Source organism: Eriocheir sinensis, chromosome 21, assembly GCF_024679095.1.
Source record: "Eriocheir sinensis breed Jianghai 21 chromosome 21, ASM2467909v1, whole genome shotgun sequence".
NCBI classification, from domain to species: Eukaryota; Metazoa; Arthropoda; class Malacostraca; order Decapoda; family Varunidae; genus Eriocheir; species Eriocheir sinensis.
The window spans coordinates 9,671,855-9,690,032 of record NC_066529.1 but is presented as its reverse complement, the minus strand read 5'-3'; the positions used below and the strand labels follow the sequence as shown (position 1 = coordinate 9,690,032).

Here is an 18,178-nt window from a genome sequence, read left to right as displayed (position 1 = left end):
GATTTAAACCATATAACTAAACATAATCATTATGTATTATATATCAGCATAAGGGGAATTCACTGATAATATTGAGGTGGATACATAAACTTGCAAGAAATATGTGGTACCATGTTGTTCATTTATTCAATGAATTTTACTTCCTTATTTTAGTACTGATGAGTAGATAGGCTTATGGGGAAAAGTGCAAGAGAGGGAAGAAATTAGTGTGGATAATACCACTTCACACAAGCATGGACCAGCAGGGTGCATCAATAGGTTACCTCCCCTGATATAGGCAACTCACATTCTAATGTAACAATAATGAAAGTTAAGTAAGTTATTGTATCATACACGACCCATATCTCCTTTCTGAAAGCTCTCGTACAATATCTGGGAAAAAAATTATAATTCCAGCAGAACTCGGCCAGGACGTAGCATACACGTCCTCAGTTATCATACGAGGGCGACAAGGACGCCGTATACGCGTCCTCATGTTCAAGGGGATAACTATTGTAACGACCTATTCACAGTCGTTTACAATACTCGATCTGGCAATCGCCAAAACCTGCCCTTAACTTTTATCACACTTTGTCCAGCACTAAATATTTAAACAGCACATCTAAGCCTCAAGCATATCACACAAATTATTTACTAATAAGTGTTTTTCTTTAAAAGTTTGATATTAAAAACGACCATAACTACAAGTAGCTGCTCAGCAGATAAAAGTAAATAAACTGACAAGAATGTATGTTATGAGTATGAGAAGCAGCCATTGTGGACATTTCATTGATTACAAAGTTAGAGTAAAATACTAATACAGAGAGAATTCAACAACTCTCAATAAGAATGCAAAGTTTAGTGAATTACTGAACTCCAGCATCTTGGAAATTGAGGGTCAAGAGTATTTTTCAGAAATTCTCAAACAAAATTAATTTTTCCCATTTATTCTTTCGTTTGTCCTCCAAAGCAACTCAATATCTGACCAAATTCCTGCTTTGGATGCGAAGCCACAGTACTCAAAAGAAATATTACCATGAAAACATGCACCATTCCATAGGAAAATCCCCTCTATAAACATATATGAAAGAATAATAAATAGCATTCCATCTGAATTTGTGGAATGATTTTGGTAAATCATTAGAACATTTCTCAAGTTTTACTTTAAGGATTCATAGAGTCAATGGATAATGAAAATATTGAATTGAAAACTCAGAAGCAAAATATGATTGTTACTCTATGATAATCTTGATAATAGCAGCAAATAAAGCAATACAGTATATTTTGTGTTTATGTTTTCCATTAACTTCAGCCCACCAATTTGAACTCATAAGCCGCTGTTGAAACATGCAGCATTTGCAAGGTGTTGACGTCAAGGCTAATAGTAGCAAGCCAGCTTTCTAGATGTGTCATAGTATTTAACATACTGGTGTAGGTGTTTTTTTTTTTTTTATAATAAAGTTTAGGGGTTCAACAATTGCATAGAAACTAGATGTCTGTGGGCTGATATTTGTTCCTTATTTGAACATATAACATTAGTGGAAACCTACTTTATCCACGAATCAGTAAAGATTAAAAAAACTATGAAGTGTGGAGTGGTTCCAGACATCAAAATTAAAATCCCAGATTTTAGTGCTTAAGCTTTAAAACTTCAAAAAATAACAAGCTACTTTACTGTAATAAGCATTATAATTGCTATTTTACACTCAGTTATCACATCCATCACACTAGTTTCCTGGAAAAAAATCTCGGTATAACATTAAAAAAATATTGTGTAATTCAACTTTTTTCTCCTTAGAGTCATATTCCACAAGCCTATTGAGGAATATCTAATGCAATAAAAAAATAAAAAAATGGTTTCTGCAATTTAAGATATATGTGTCGACTGTAAATTCACAAAAATATAGATAAGTATACTATTAGGCAAGCACTTTGAGGAAACAGATCAGCTGATTGTTGTCCATGTATATGTAGAGCAAAGCTCTGATGAAAAGAAAACTAAATTAATATAGTATAATTTTTTTGATTTTAAATAACAAAGGTAGTACTGATAATAATATTTTTTTTTTCTTTTTTTTTTCTTTTTTTTCTTTTTTTTCCCCAGCTTGCAGTACTGTGGCAAGCTGATGAGCTAGGTGGCTGCCAAATAATGCTGATTTCTTATCATTTAAGTTGTTGCAACCATTTATCTGTAGCCATATTTCAGCCTTATAAAACTCTTGCTACTTACTATTATAAAGATTGTTGAATGTGAGCAGCCACTTTCTTATTTTTCATAAAAAAAAACATGGTAAGACAACTTTAAATTTCTTGAACAATTTAGGAAATTTTATCCCGATACTAAAATATACTGTACTACAGTATAAGCATTGATATGCAGCAGAAAAATAGTATGTTATTTCAGTTAGTACAGTGTTCAGAGGTAAAATATGGAAATGCTGACCAACTGAACCCTACTTCCTACTCACAACTAATTACTCTTAACTATGACAGTTTCACACCACCTATCCTGTTAGCAGCATGTGGTGAATAAATGAAGTTATTCTTGAAAACTAAAATAGATTTTAACCTCGTGAGGAAAATCCATATTTTGGGGACAAATGGGGGGAGTAGTTCCTTTCACAGAGCATATCCAGTATTTAACATAGGTCACAGGTGTAAAAATGTTTGCCAGTGTAATTAAATGATATTTGCCTTACTCATCAGTCTATGTGGTACTCTTTCTATAAATTTATTCTGTTAAAGTGTTCCAGAAAAATTACCAAATAATTATGAAGTTGATCACTGATTAAGTAACCAAGAAACCAGATAGGGAATGTTTCACGTTATTATACATGCAATGAAGGGAGTTTGCAGCAGATTTCAAGACACTATCTTTACAGACAGATATCATCTTTACAGATGGTGTCACAATATACTGCAAACTCCCTTGATTGCATGTATAAATATGTGAAATATTCCCCATCTGGTTCCATAGTCACTTTATCACTGACCAACTTCATTATTATTTGGTAATGAAGGTGGAACCAATGAAGAATCAGGTGTGAGAGGCCAGAGATGAGTTTTACATTACTCATGCAGATTAAAGAATAATTCCTATCATTTTAGCTAAAAAAATAAATAAATAAATAAATAAATTATAGGGGGCTTCAAATATGAAAAAATGGGTGAATGTTCTGGGATGGCTGCACCAATACACCCTTTATACATGTATCCAAGGCCGATACCAGGGTACAAGTCTGACATCATCATCATCAAGATGGCAGCAAACTAACACTATCCAGGATATGCACCTAGATGCTTCTTTCAGCTAAAAATCAATTATTTGAAAGACTGCAAATATTACTGCAAAAAGCTGGTATTTATTCAAACTAAGTTATTATTTTGGAAGTTGTTACCGGTGAGATAATGTAGTATGCAGAAAATACACACAGCATGCAAAAATAATATGTACAAGGATTTTTTTTGTTTTTAGTGAAAACTATAAATTAATAAAGGTAGATCATGGGAAAATTATGAACTAGTAAAGGTTGATCACAGGAAATTATGAAATAGAAATTGAACTCGGAAAATTATGAACTAGCAGAGGTTGATCACGCTGTGCACACAATAGTACCAAGAAATGTAGATCAAGAATAAATTAATACTTTAAGTTTGTGGGATCTCTGGGCATCCCAAGTATACAGACTTGGCATTTCATATATAGAGAACAATTCATCTATATCTATCTACCTATCTATATAGCTAAAAGGCAATAGCTGTTTTGCAATTATTCAACTAGTTACTTTTTCTCTATTTGTCTGATCAACTCTTCACCCTTTCCCTGCAAGTGTCCCATATATGAGACACAGACTTTGGTGCTTTTTCCTGCAAGTGTCCCACAGATGGGGCAGGATAATTTCAATGTAGAGCGCCAATTCTTTCATGCGAAAATTAAGTGGAAATCGATATGTGGCATCTGCTGCAGTGTCTTCAAACATAAATCATATTTTGTTTGAATTGTAGTCAAGTAGAGATGTATGACTTTCGCGCTGAGGCGCGGCTTTTTTTTTTTTTTTTTTTCCCCCCATAGAATTACAGAATATTCAGTATCAAGTGATTGAATATAAATACATAACCAGAAAATGTTTAGTTAGTGAAAAGATAAGTGCACTACCTATTATACCCCAAGAATCTGGCATATCTGTCATCAGCATCTTTCGTCTGGCAGCGCAGTATTGCAAAAAGCTTACTCTGCAAGATGCTGATTACTTAGGTAAGAAGTGTAGCATTACAATATTTATGTATTTGTGTTCAGGAAGCAAAGTTTTATTTATTGAGGGACATTTTTTTTTTCCAAAAATGCTTTGCACTGAGGTGTTAATTAATTTAAAATTAGATCGCAGGAAAAGGGTCAATGGTTTCTAAAGCCCTGAGGGACTGTCCAAAACTTTGTGTACTAGTTTTGCTTCAGTCTAAGGAGCATCTTCACACAGAATGAGGAGCTCTGTGAATGCACATCCTTTCATACACAGGAGCTGATGTGTGATTGGTCCATGTGTACGGGGAGGTGTGGTGTCTTCTTGATCAGACAAATAGAGAAACCAACTGAAAGTTGAATAACTGCAAACAGCTATTGCTTTTAACCCGGTAGCAGCGGCGATAATGTTTCTTAATGGTCCCTCTAAGCAAGAAAAATGAGAAAAAATCATCCCTCACACAAACCATTCCATAATACATATCAAAGCCTTTGTGATCAGATTATGTATCATCTATTTTGGGGGGTTTATATCATGGCACAAATTTGGCCCGTCGCTGCTACACAGTAAAGCCACAAATTTGGCCCATCGCTGCTACCAGGTTAAACTCATCTGTTTGAAAGATAATATACTCCTGGCTATACTAATATATATATGCTTTAATATATTCCTATCGGTTATAATTTATGGATATACTATATTCATCAACCATAATTTGAGATCCACATTTTTAGGGGCGGACAATAACTTAGGAGAAATTCTGTAAACAGCCTCATGAATGAAAGACAAACGATGGTTTACTCTACAACCTACTTCAATAACACCTGTTAGAACTTGAATACTAAGAAACTGTCGTCCTTCAAGCAGTTTCACTTCATCCAGTTCAATACCGAGTGAATCACAATGTTTCTATTTCACTAACTGCTTCCAATGAATCTAAAAATACTAGTTATAATACTGTTAAGTAAAACACTGATCTAGTATACCAATGATATATAAAACAAAATCTACTGTTGTGTAACTTTTCAACTAACAAGATTTGAGGTCTATGACAAGTAAAATCTCTTAATGCTACTAAGGCACATAATCACAAAACGTTTCCCCCTTTATCTTAAAATAATAGTAATAGTTTCATTAATAACTCAAATTGTAGAAATTCAAAATTTGAGATCTGAAGCAAAGGTTTTATATTCATGTAGAAAATTGCATCATACACAGCAACTCAACTCACTGCTTCTTGGTGCAGAATAGTTATGCCAAAAGTTTCACTTTTGACAATATTAATGCATTTTACTATCCATAATGTATAACTACACATCCTCATATATAGGGAGAATAGGAAAACCTAGTAAGTATCTAAAATAATAATAAATAGCATTAAGTAAAATAATGATAAAAATTACATTAACAGCAAAGCTTTTGACAGACACAAAGAGCCTGGTTATAAAACTGACCTGCTGCTGCTGCTGTGTGGAGGTGGTGCCACTCCCTGAGCTAGTCATCTCTGCTAATTTGTTCTCAAGCCCCCGAATGCGGTTTTCCTGCTTCAAAAATACAGCCTTGAACTTCTTCATCTCTGTCTGTAATTCATCTATCCTTTTTCTTAGGTCATCATTGACTTTTGAGACCTGTTATATGGAAGAAAAATGCAATTAACATTGACTGCAGTAACCCTCACTATATTTCCATTTATTCAAACTGCATACATAAACTGCAACACGCAAGACATATTTCAAGTCAAGACTTATCAATAACTCCCAATTTCTGACATAGGCAGGGAAGAGAGAACAGAGAATCACAAATATTGCACCCCCTAACTTCCATAGATAAGACAAAACAGAATAGACCAAACCTACACCAAATTTTTATTTTATTTAAGTTATTACCTACAGACCCTCAATGAGACCAGAAAATTTATTTTAAGGCAGTTATGTAGTACAGTTAGCCCACCACATTAGTGGAGGTTGGGGCCACAGGACACCATAAAAACCACAAAACCATAATAATCTCTAGCCCCCAAACACTGCCCCCAAAACTATAATTTTCAGTTTCACTACCTAAAGACCCTCTATGAGATTAGTAAAGGCATTTTCATCAGTATTCAGTATGGAAGTATTCAGTTTACACTTGAGTGATCTCAAAACATAAAAGTAAAAGCTGTATATAGACTGACTGATGAGAATTTGCTACACACACAAATTCAGAAATCCTGATGCCATTTTTGGGTGGTAAGGCTTACCTCTGTAACCTTCTCAAGTGCCTCTGAGGAAATGGCTGTCGCTCTACCATCCTCCTCAGATTTGACCTTTCCAGTAGGTGGCATCCTGTCCAGGATGTTAGTCTTCTTCTTGGTCACCTTCAGCTCTCCCTTTTGTGTTGCCTGGTAACCATCTAGTAAATAAGAAAGTATTAAAAGAAAATAACATTATGATTATAATCAAGTAAACTTAACTCTAATTAATAGCATATTTCAAAGAATATGTTTTGTCTGCAATATCTGATAAAATTTCTAAGGATGGCTGGCGTGATTCAATTAGTCAGTTTTTATTGGATTTTATGAACCCTTTCACTGGTAAACGCTCGCAGCGAGCATTAGGCGTATTTGCTGGTAGTGCTAAACGCTCGCTACGAGCTCCAGCCACACTCAAATCTCCTGCGTATGAGAGTGTTCCAACACTATTTTTCACAACACAGGATTGCCAAATGAGTGGCTTCTTCGCTAAATTTGGTGGAAAATCATATCTGCCCAGCGTAGTAAATCTACGAACGAGTAACTGGTGGATGTTCTTGTCCATTATAGCGGCATTTTTGCATAGCTTCACCTATCACCTGCCTGATTCTTTGGCCAAATAGTTGTAAATATTGCAGTTGGCAATACAACCTTGCCAGAATCTCAAGGAAAGATGTCCGCAGTTCCCTCAGTATGGCTAATCATCCTGCTAATCATCCTGCTCCCTGAACGTGCACGTACGTTCGCAGGAGAGGCATACATAACCGACTCCTATAGATCTGGGCCTCCTCTTTCCAATGGTGTTTTTGTTTTTTGGTTGTGATGAATAGTTTTTGAGATACAGAGGTTAAAAGAGACCCCCACTTGGGCTGCCTGACTGCACCTGTGGGGATGGTCACGTCCCGTCCCACACGCAAAGAAAGGGTTAAAGAGAGGCTGCACCACACCTGTGGGAGCAGGAAACCATGTGCTCATAGTCTTTTTATTGTTGTTTATTTATTTTTGTTTTGTTTCGGCCTACTGTGCCTGTAGGTTTCTTTGTGGGGCCTGATGGTCGACCCCAGCCCGTTGTGGTGCAGGCAAGTATCTATAATGGCGCCATCTTGCTTGGCTCATGCTGCCCCCAAGAGCTCATTTTTGAGCCTCTTTAGAGAGAGAATTTAGAATTTTCTTTTTCACTATGTGCTTAAGCATATAATACTACTGTGAATTATACACTAATGAAAGTTTCAGTCAATAAAAGTCAGGCACAAATTTGAAAACGAAAATGGCCGAGGCTTCATGACCACCACCAATAATGCATGGCCTGACTTCTAGACCCTGACACCCCTCCCCCTGAAAACTGGTGCAGAAACCCCCACTTTCTTCAGACACTACTTGAAAAACTTGAGTTACAGCACAAAATTAGGTTTTCATCAAAATGGCATTTTTGAGGTCTCTTGCAAAACTAGTACAGGTAACTCTCGATTTACGCGAGTTTGGTTTACGTGTTTTTGAAATAATGCGGGGTCCAAAATCAAAAAAAAAAATTTTATTTACACGTTTTTTCCACTTATACACGATATTTTATGGAGTGGCCACCAGATGTCTCACGCAACTGGACTCACATAGCGCCGCGGCCACACAGCAGAGCTCAGTTCTTCCCGCGCACCACTTGAACAACAATACAGTACCCACGCTGCCACGCTACTCAACAATAGTGGTGGGCAGGTACCGGTACTAACGGTACTAGCTCTATGGTACAGTACCGGTACCAGACTGCTCGGTACCGGTACCAATACTAGCTAGCCACTCATGGCGTCCCTCATTTCTTCCTCACACAAGTGAGCCTGAGACTGAGTGCCTGAGTGGATATCTCGGTGATATGGATATTCTCTCTCTCTCTCTCTCCACTGAATGAAGTGAATAAGCATATTATTCCCACCATCACTCGTAAGTTATGACAGAGAACTAGGCAAGACACAATTCACACATTTCTGGTGACACACGCCATGCAGCTGTTTGTTGTATGGGTGTGGTTGTGTGGTTTGTAAACAATGCAAATGGCGGCCTGGCTGGTATTGCGCGAAATATCTCCTCGTACAAGACTCTTGATGTACAGTTTCTGATATCATATTTACCCCATTATTCTCACTAATATTAATAATTAATAATGAACACATGGATATTTTTTTCCAATATGATTTTTTATGTAGCTTGTACTGCTCCTCAGTCATACAATCAAGCCACCTGTGACATCAAGATCAAGATCATACAAATGGCGCCCGACGGAAAAACGGGATAACAAGGCATGGGCAATTCTCCATCGATTTCAATTTTGTATAGTAGTTATTAGATCACCCTGTATTCTATGGTAACATATTATGAGACAGCTACGGACTATGAAGGATTATATACAATGATAAAGGAAAGTTTGCCGTTGTTATTGGATAAGACAAAAAAGACCCTTAAAAACACTCCAAAGAAGAAAACAATCATTAAAAATTTGTACATTCGGCGTACAAGGTGCAGGGCTAAACTTTCAGGCATTTTTTATGTGAAAAAGGTGTGCGCTATACGCTGAAAAATACTGTTTTTATTTTTCGACAGAAACCTACCCCTTGTTTGATTTACATTGTTTTTGATTTACGCGACCTCTCCAAGAACGCAATACTCGCGTAAATGGAGAGTTACCTGTATTGCAAAATCTGAACACACAAGACTGGAGAGACTACTGTATATGTCAATCACTTTTCAAGATATTTTGGTAACTTGTCTGGGCCTTGTCTGCCCTCATATAGAGTAAGCATCTCATGTTTGGGGGGTGGCTACACACACACACACAGCTCTGCTAGACAGAGTGAAGTCAAAGGCCCTTCGTCTCATCAACTCCCCTCCTTTAACCGAGTCTTCTACCTCTTAAATTCTGCTGCATTGCTGCATCTCTTTCTATCTTCTATCAGTATTTTCATGCTGACTGCTCTTCTGAACTTGCCAACTGCATGCCTTCTCCACTGCACACACCTTTCTACTCTTGTTCATCCCAATTCTATCCAAATTTCTTATGCAAGAATTAAATAGCATCTTCATCCTTTCAGCCCTTTCACTGTTAAACCCCGGAACAGCCTTCCTCCATCTGTAGTTTCTCCTGCCTTCGACTTGAACTCTTTCAAGAAGAGAGTATCAAGACACCTCTCCTTTGGAAATTGACCTCTCTTCCAGCCTCTCATTCTCCTTTCTTTTACTGGAGCAGTGCCCAACAGGCTTTCTGTTTGTTTTTTTGTGTTTTTGCCCTTAAGCTGCCCCCCTTGCTGTAAGGAAAAATAATTGATGGATGGACAAACATAAATACATAAATCCAGACAAACAGACAGACTAACAACAATAACGTGATTGCTTCACTTGTAGTGAGGCAGGCAAAAACAAAACCATTTGAGCATACAAGTTTTAGCTCCTCACCTTTGAGAGACATGACAATTGGGTCCTTGTTTTGGCCTTCCCACCACTCCTCTGCTGATATTGCAGGGATGTCCCCAGGTGTATCAGGGTAAAGATCCTCTTGAAATAGTTCAGACTGTTGCAAAGATAACATTTTAGATTTATTAAGAGCCAATGCTCGCCCAAACTAATTATTCCAATAATTACCACTCCTGTTTTAATAAACCATGCAAAACTTAAGAGAATTTCTAAGGACCAATATCACTAGGTATTTTCCATTTACCATTTAACTTTTGGAGTGTGAACAATCCAATTCCAGCTTCATGCCCTCTACACCGTAATATACATCACTCACATAAGCAAGCTCACACTATTTCAACCTCAACACTATCCAAACCAAAAATTAATCAATAATAATGCAAGCTCACACTATCTGAACCTCAACAGTATCCAAGCCAAAAATAAATCAATAATAATAATGTAAATTCTCACTATTTGAACCTCAACACTATCCAAACCAAAAATAAATCAATAATAATAATAATAATAATAGCAGGGACACTAAGTAAAGATCTGACTGGCAGATACACCTTGCCACCCTTGCACCCTCTTCCCGAGCAGGGTCTGTGTTTGCCTGGTACTGTTGATGATGTATTACCGAGTTTCACATCCATCCAAATAAATAACCCTTATACAAGTGTTGCATTGGCAGGCTTAAAGACAGCCCAAGTATTCTGGGTGTGCAGTGAAATTTTGTTGAATATTTCTGATGGAGTAGATATATTCCACAATGTGAAGGCTGCTTGAGCAGGATGGGATGAAGAGAAAAATAGAAACTTGGGAATATCAACCCCCTTGTTAGCTATAGAATTCTGTACCTTGTGTACCAGAGTCTTCATATATCTGACACATCTTTGGCCCACTTATTTTGATGACTACTGTTTGCTTACACAGCTGGTGATTCCAGGCCTTCAGTAACCCAAACAAAATTCACTAGGCTTGAGGTACCCCTATGGCATGTGTTTACCCCAACCACAAAACACTGTGCCCATGACAACACCAACCCGTTTTGTGACCATGATCATTTACAAGGTGTAGCAAAAAACTGAATGAGTCTTGGGGTCTGAACATTTCACAACCCAGATTCAACCAGAGGTGGTCAAACTTCCTACCTTCCTGGCTCTGGTGAGGTGTTTTATGATTGTTTTCCATGGTTTTGCATGTTTTGAACCAATCTAGATCATTTTTAGGAAATTGAAAATTGACTGCCACTGAATATATTAAAATTGAATAAATTAAAATTAAAATAAATTACGATGTTCAATTATTTGGACAAATTTTTTTTGAGAAATCTACTTCTTATGCCTAGATAATGTGTATCAAATCTTTCTGCAATCTACTGCCAAGTTACATTAAGATATTATTATCATATATTGTTGTGCAATAATATGCAGAGAAGAGTTTAAGGTGAATGAATCCAGAACTGTGGAGGTCATGCTGCCCAAATAATGTTTCTTAACAGGAAAATACCACAATTAACAAGTCCACATAAAGTAAAAATTGAAAAAAACATGCCAACCTTTCTTGGGACTGTCATGGTGATAATTTGGCAGAAGCCATTGTTGTTGAGTCTGTAAAAGCGAGTTATCTCACAAGTGGTGACATCTACACCACGCTTTGGCATCATGCCAATGCCTCGTTGAGGATCTGGTAGCTGAAATGTGTTGATATAGTGCACAAATGGTACTTCAGGAGTGATCTCAAAGTACCGAATGACACTGTCACCCTTGCCTGGAAACAAAAATAGTATGTAATCAGGAATTAAAACACTGCTGTAAAATTTCTGAGGCAATGAGAACAAGCAATGTAAAACTAGAAAAATCAATATTACAAAGAAATTACAAGAATTTTTTTTGTAATGTATCATAGTAGGTTATCAAAAGAAAGACAGAAATAAGGTGACATTATAAGCTATGGAATCCAAACTTACCACACAAATAAACAAGGTTAGTGTCAGGATCATACATGGGGAACATGACACCATTTGACGAGTCCAATTCAACCATTGAGATTGGGTCATCTAGGTGCCCTGGGGCACGGAGAGAGTATTGCCGCTCCGACCTTTTGCTGAACCCAGTGGTAAAAACTAGTCCGTTGCGAAGGAAGATGGCTCGTGCTCCTTTGCTTCCTTCATGAGATGTTGCTTCCTGAAATAGCCAAGGTTACATGAATGAGTGTTTGGCACTGAGTTGGGACAGCCTTCCTGCTGAACATAATGATAATGTACAAGCAGCTGCTGTATGTTACTACCCTTACTGAATAAGGTTCAAATTTTTCAGTTTATATTCTTTAGGCTTATATGGTTCATCATATCCAATACCTTAAATCAAATTATGTACAAATTTTTTTTTATTCTTACACACATGATCATTCTAAGCCATTCCTGATCTCACTGACTAAATAAAACATACCTCAAATACTTCTCCATCTCTTGGGTTAATTATTCTGATTTTCTTGTCTTTACAAGTTGTCAGGAGAAGTGATCCATCCCAGTTGAAACAACAGGAATATATGAGATCAGGGTGGGCATCAATGGTGGACAAGGGTTCCCCACATCCAACATTCCAGATGACTACTATGTTGTCTGACCCAGCCGAGAGAAGGATGTTGTTGGCCGTTGGGTGCCACACTACCATGCCCACTCGTCGTTGATGGTATACAAGGTCAACAACGGACTCTGTCAATGTCCTGCAACACCACACACATAGGATTCACTTTGCCATAAATTACTTTCTTTTAAACAATATTTTTCCATAAAAAATTAATAAACATTCTGCAATGCTGTCCTTTCATAAGAACATTTTATGATTATGTCTACATTGAAAGTAAGACTGTATATAATTTAGTCTTCTAGATTAACATACCCTGTTGCAAGGAAAATATCACTTAATCAAAAAGCATATTACAAAGAAGTTTGCCATATTGACAAAAATTTATTTTGAAGATAGGTAACCACTATCATTAACCCCTTCCCGGTGGCAGGGCAGATGTATGTACTACCAAAAAAAAAATCATTATGTATAGACACTGTCGATTTTCATCCATACATGTATATATGTATAGATTCCCCGCAAGTGGGCATTCCAGATTCACATCTATATATTTGAATCTATATATAGATGTTATTTAAGTTAGATTGGTTATATGTATATTTATAAATTTATATGAAGGTTTAGAGTGTAATCACTGACAGAAGGTGAGTCAGGATCATCAAAACCATCCAAAAAATCAGCAACTACATCCTCAGCTACCAAAGAAGTCATTTCTTCTTGCTAAGATGTCTAAAAGAAAATAGACAAAAAATGCAAAAATTCTCAGTGTTAGCTGATGTGCGTTGCACATCCACCAACGACAAAGCACAAGCGGTGACTGTCCTTGAGAGGCAGTGTCAGTAAGTGTCAGGGGGTTTGAGATGCCTAATAACGATTTATTTTGATAATTTTGTTAGTAGTAAGGAATCTTCTATATATAGACCATGCTACAATCTAATGTGGGCAAATGAGAGCAAACGTCTATATATAGACGCGCCGACAAAAAGTCCCAATTTCGAAACGTCTATATATAGATCCTCCGCCAGGAAGGGGTTAATTATCATACAGTCAAACCTTGGTTTACGAGTGCCTTGGTTAATGAGCGTTTTGATTTATGAGCAAAAAAAAAATCACAAAACATGCCTTGGTTTACGAGCGGTGACGGTATACAAGTATCCTGTTTATACTTTTTTTTTTTTCTCTCTTTTTTGGCCACCTCAAGGGTTGGGACACAGACTATATGGAGGTCATCAGGGTTAAACACATACGTTCCTCTGAGGAGGGACCGCAGACCCTTGCCAGGTGATGGCTCATGAAGGGGAGGGGAGGATGCCGATAGACCGACTATCGGCTGACGTCAGCCTAGCCGACCAAGTTGATTTTTCGAGGATTGGTGCATTTTTATGTACAAGTCGAAGATGTGAGCGTGGGTTCCCTTTGAATGGGAATAGTCTCAGTTAGGGTTGCTACCTTGACCTAAAAAAAATAAGGATAGCAACATCCCATTCTCCAATACAGAACAAATTCATATTTTTTGGAACGGGTGGCAACCCTAAAATGTCTCGAGTCTGCCATGAATGACAGCCGTAGCTGGTGAAGGCAGGAGGGGAGGGACGTTATGACTCGTATTTTACCTGTATTTCAGGATGACACTTGACAAACATAATTTTTTGGGCTGGTTTTGTGGTGATGGTTAAAGCGGCTATTCAACGGGAACGATATTGGCGGAGCAGGGTGCTGCCTGACAGGCCTCTGCTCGGCAATCGTGGGGCAGACTTGGGCGGATTATTCTTTTTTATTTGGTGCACATGTGGGTCTGACTTTTGGGTTTGATAATTACTCAAAATAATCACTCACATTAAAAAAAAACACCTACGATTGGCTGAGCTCTGAAACACGCCATCGGACTCCCAGCGAATCACAAGTGTGTTGTCAGAGCTCCGCCAATCGTAGGGTTTTTTTTTTAATGTGAGTGATTATTTTGAGTAATTATCAAACCCAAAAGTCAGACCCACATGTGCACCAAATATATTTTTTCATATTGGTTACTTTATTCAATTAGCGCGAATTCAGTTAGCGCGACCGCGTTCATCCACCTAATTCTCGTGCTAAATGGGGCTCTACTGTATGTATATGTATGTATGTATGTATATACAGGGTGTCCCACGAGTTATGGTAAATACTTTGAGAGATGATATATCAGGTAATTCTAAGTGAAAATTACTCTATACACATATGCTCGTTTTGCTTTATTATGGAGCAACAGCTGACTGACTGCCAGGCGTGATGTCGCAATCTGTAGACTAGTGATAAACATTTGCATTTATTACAACATGGGCTGCATTATCAACAAATAACTCTTACTGAGTGACCAAATAAATTACGATAATCAAAGAAAAAATACTAACTTAACAATGGAACAGTTAGAAAACGCTTTATGCAGACATGGCAACTCACAGCAAGGAATGCCGACAGTCTGTTGAACTGAGAAGTGTTTCCTGACTACACTTTATCGAAATAACCTCTGAAAATGCCTTTACCTTCACTAATATTGAATACTCAGACATGATGTTCATCTCTGATTCTGTAACGGTAGCTCCTGGGCTGAGACAAAATATCCTGACAGAAGACATCCTGACAGCAGAGTATTTTGCCGAGTTTTCCAGCACTTAAGAGATTTTGGAACTTTCCCGGGAGTGCTTGCACCAGCTGAGCGTGCAGAAGGGGCACAGGAAGGTAGGGGTGTTGTTCAAGCAGCATTAAGAAGCCCGAGCATAAGCACGGAGGCTTTCATCGCGTCTGGGAGTTACACGCATGTCAGCTTGAGGAGAGAAGGCTTTCACATTTACACAAAACACAACACCTAAAACCAGAAGACCATGAAAAGAGACTGAATTTTTGTCACTGGCTCCTTCAACACCAACACCACAGCAACCACATTCTGTACACAGATGAGGCAACATTTACACGCCACGGAGTAACAAACACTCACAATGATCACTGGTGGGCAAAGGAAAATCCACACCAAACTGTTGAAAGCAACTTCCAGCATCGCTTCTCCGTAACGTTTGGTGTGGCATTGTGGATGACCTACTTCTTGGACCTTTCATTTTCCTAACAGGGGACGTCTACCATGACTTTTTGAGAGATGAGCTTCCTCTCCTTCTGACAGAAGTTCCACTACACATTTATGAACATCTCATACTACAACAGGATGGTGCACCACCACACTCCAGTAAACGAGTCAAGGAATACCTCAACCAGCTATTTCCTGAGAGGTGGATTGGTCGAGGCCCTCAGCAATGGCCAGCGAGATCCCCTGACCTAACACCACTGGATTTCTACTTATGGGGTCACATGAAGTCTTTGGTGTACAAGAATAAACCGCATTCAAGAGAACAGCTAATTCAGCGGATCCAGGAAGTGACACAGGAAATAAAGAACAACAGACCAATGCTGAGGAGGGTGACGACATCGGTCCTGGATCGAGCAAGGAAGTGTATTGAGTGTGAAGGCTCTCACTTTGAACACTTGTTGTAAGGTGAGTTATCACACTGGCGTTTAAACACTACACTGTGTCAACTGTCACAGCCCCACAGTGAGCGCAGTGAGTTGCCATGTCTGCATAAAGTAAAGTTTTCTAACTGTTCCATTGTTAAGTTTTTTATTTGATTATCCCGCACTAATTTATTTGGTCACTCAGTAAGTGTTATTTGTTGATAATGCAGCCCAATGTTGTAATAAATGCAAATGTTTACCACTAGGCTACAGATTGGCGGCATCACGCCCGGGCAGTCAGTCAGCTGTTGCACCCTACACAACATGGCCCCCCACACCTAAACACTCAATTTCTCGCATAATAAAGCAAAAACGAGCATATGTGTATAGAGTAATTTTCACTTAGAATTACCTGATATATCCTCTCTCAAAGTATTTACCATATATATATATATATATATATATATATATATATATATATATATATATATATATATATATATATATATATATATATATATATATATATATATATATATATATATATATATATATATATATATATATATATATATATATATATATATATATATATATATATATATATATATATATATATATATATATATATATATATATATATATATATATATATATATATATATATATATATATATATATATATAAAATAACTCATATGTTGGCTAAAGTGAACCAGGACGCAGTATGCATGTCCTCGGATATGGTATGGGGCACGCAAGGAAACAGTATACACGTCCTCGTGTTGAAGGGGTTAATCAACATCTATTTCTACTTGAGCCAGTCCCTGAAAGTCACGATCAGGCCAAAATTGCCCATCGAACATGGCATCCTTGTTTGATTAGTTCTCTCAGTAGTTCACCAAAAGTTAACACCTGCACACTGCGCAGTGAGTGAATCCACCAACCAACCCTATTGTTTACCATTTCTAAGTCACAGGTGCTCAGGGTAAGAGCACTGTAACCAACCAACAGTGGAACACTTTGAACACAAAGGCGCAAAGCAACATATGGTATAATAGTCATAATTGTAAGAAAGGTGGCCAAATGTAATACTGCACACACATTAAGTTCAGGGAAAATCTGGAGTTTTTATTTTATTTTTCTAAATATATCTTGCCAAATTATAGGTGCATCTTATACTCCAGTGCGTCTTATATGGCGAGAAATACGGTACATGAAGTATGTTTTGGGCTTTGTCTTGTCACCCTTTCTTAAGCACTTTACAATACTGAGACGTTTGGTGGCAATACCATTAGCGTTAAGCAGATACCTGTAGTAAGGTACTGGTACTATAGTTGGTTCACCCAAGTCTGAAGTGAGCATTATCACGCAACGACAACCTGCAGCCACATGGCATGTCTGATTTCATGGATACTGTATGCTAGCCTATGCACAGTAAATAGTTGTCAGTGTCAATAATATGCAGGCAGCAATAACAAATACCGTCAATTATAGTCTATTATGAGTTTAAAAAATATTAATAATGTCACAAATAGCTATTTTATTAATATAAAGCCTGCTAATTTTCTCAGTGGTGGATAGCTTCAAGGCTGTTTAATTATCATAATCATCGATCGAGTAAATTAACAAAACAGCAATTTGCAACATTACTAATATTTTTTTGTTTAATGATCATAATCATCGATCTAGTAAATTAACAAAACAGCCATTTGCAGCATTACTAATATTTTTTTACTCATAATCGACTATAATTGATGGTATTTGTTTACTATGTTTACTATGCATAGGCTAGAATACAGTATCCACAAAATTGGACACGTTGTGTGGCTGCAGGTTGCTGTTGCGCATTAATGCACACTTCAGACTCAGGTGAACCAACTATAGTACCTACCTGTACCTCTCAGACTCTCGGCTGCAAATGGCAGTGGTGGAGTACATTTTCCATCCCACAGTTCCCTCTTATCGGATACACTCACACTTTAGGGACGCTTAGAAGTCATCACTGACTCTACACAATTATCACACATGTAATTTTTTAATGGTAAAATACACCAAGGGTAGACACTAATACTTGGTTGAATGGCAGCATAGGAACAAGTGGCCTCAAGGAGTGCTGCGATCGTTTGGGGGATGTTGGGTGATGATTTGGTCCTTGGGTGATACAGACTTGCAGTGCGCGAAGCTGATCAGTTGGATGATCGTATATGAGTCATAGCAATCATA

The 18,178-nt window shown here is 37.6% G+C and overlaps 1 protein-coding gene across 6 annotated transcripts in view; it reads right to left on the bottom strand.

Moving 5' to 3' along the window:
• Window positions 1-18,178, bottom strand: part of LOC127001639 (coronin-6-like) — a 46,389-nt gene that overhangs the window by 6,037 nt on the left and 22,174 nt on the right. For all 6 annotated transcript variants that reach the window (XM_050866541.1, XM_050866546.1, XM_050866543.1 and 3 more), the window contains 6 exons: window positions 12,336-12,612; window positions 11,855-12,071; window positions 11,444-11,655; window positions 9,886-10,000; window positions 6,457-6,608; window positions 5,672-5,845 (listed from right to left, as the gene is read on the bottom strand). In XM_050866541.1, coding sequence (XP_050722498.1) covers window positions 5,672-5,845; window positions 6,457-6,608; window positions 9,886-10,000; window positions 11,444-11,655; window positions 11,855-12,071; window positions 12,336-12,612 — 1,147 coding nt within the window. The remainder of the gene's footprint in view (window positions 1-5,671; window positions 5,846-6,456; window positions 6,609-9,885; window positions 10,001-11,443; window positions 11,656-11,854; window positions 12,072-12,335; window positions 12,613-18,178) is intronic.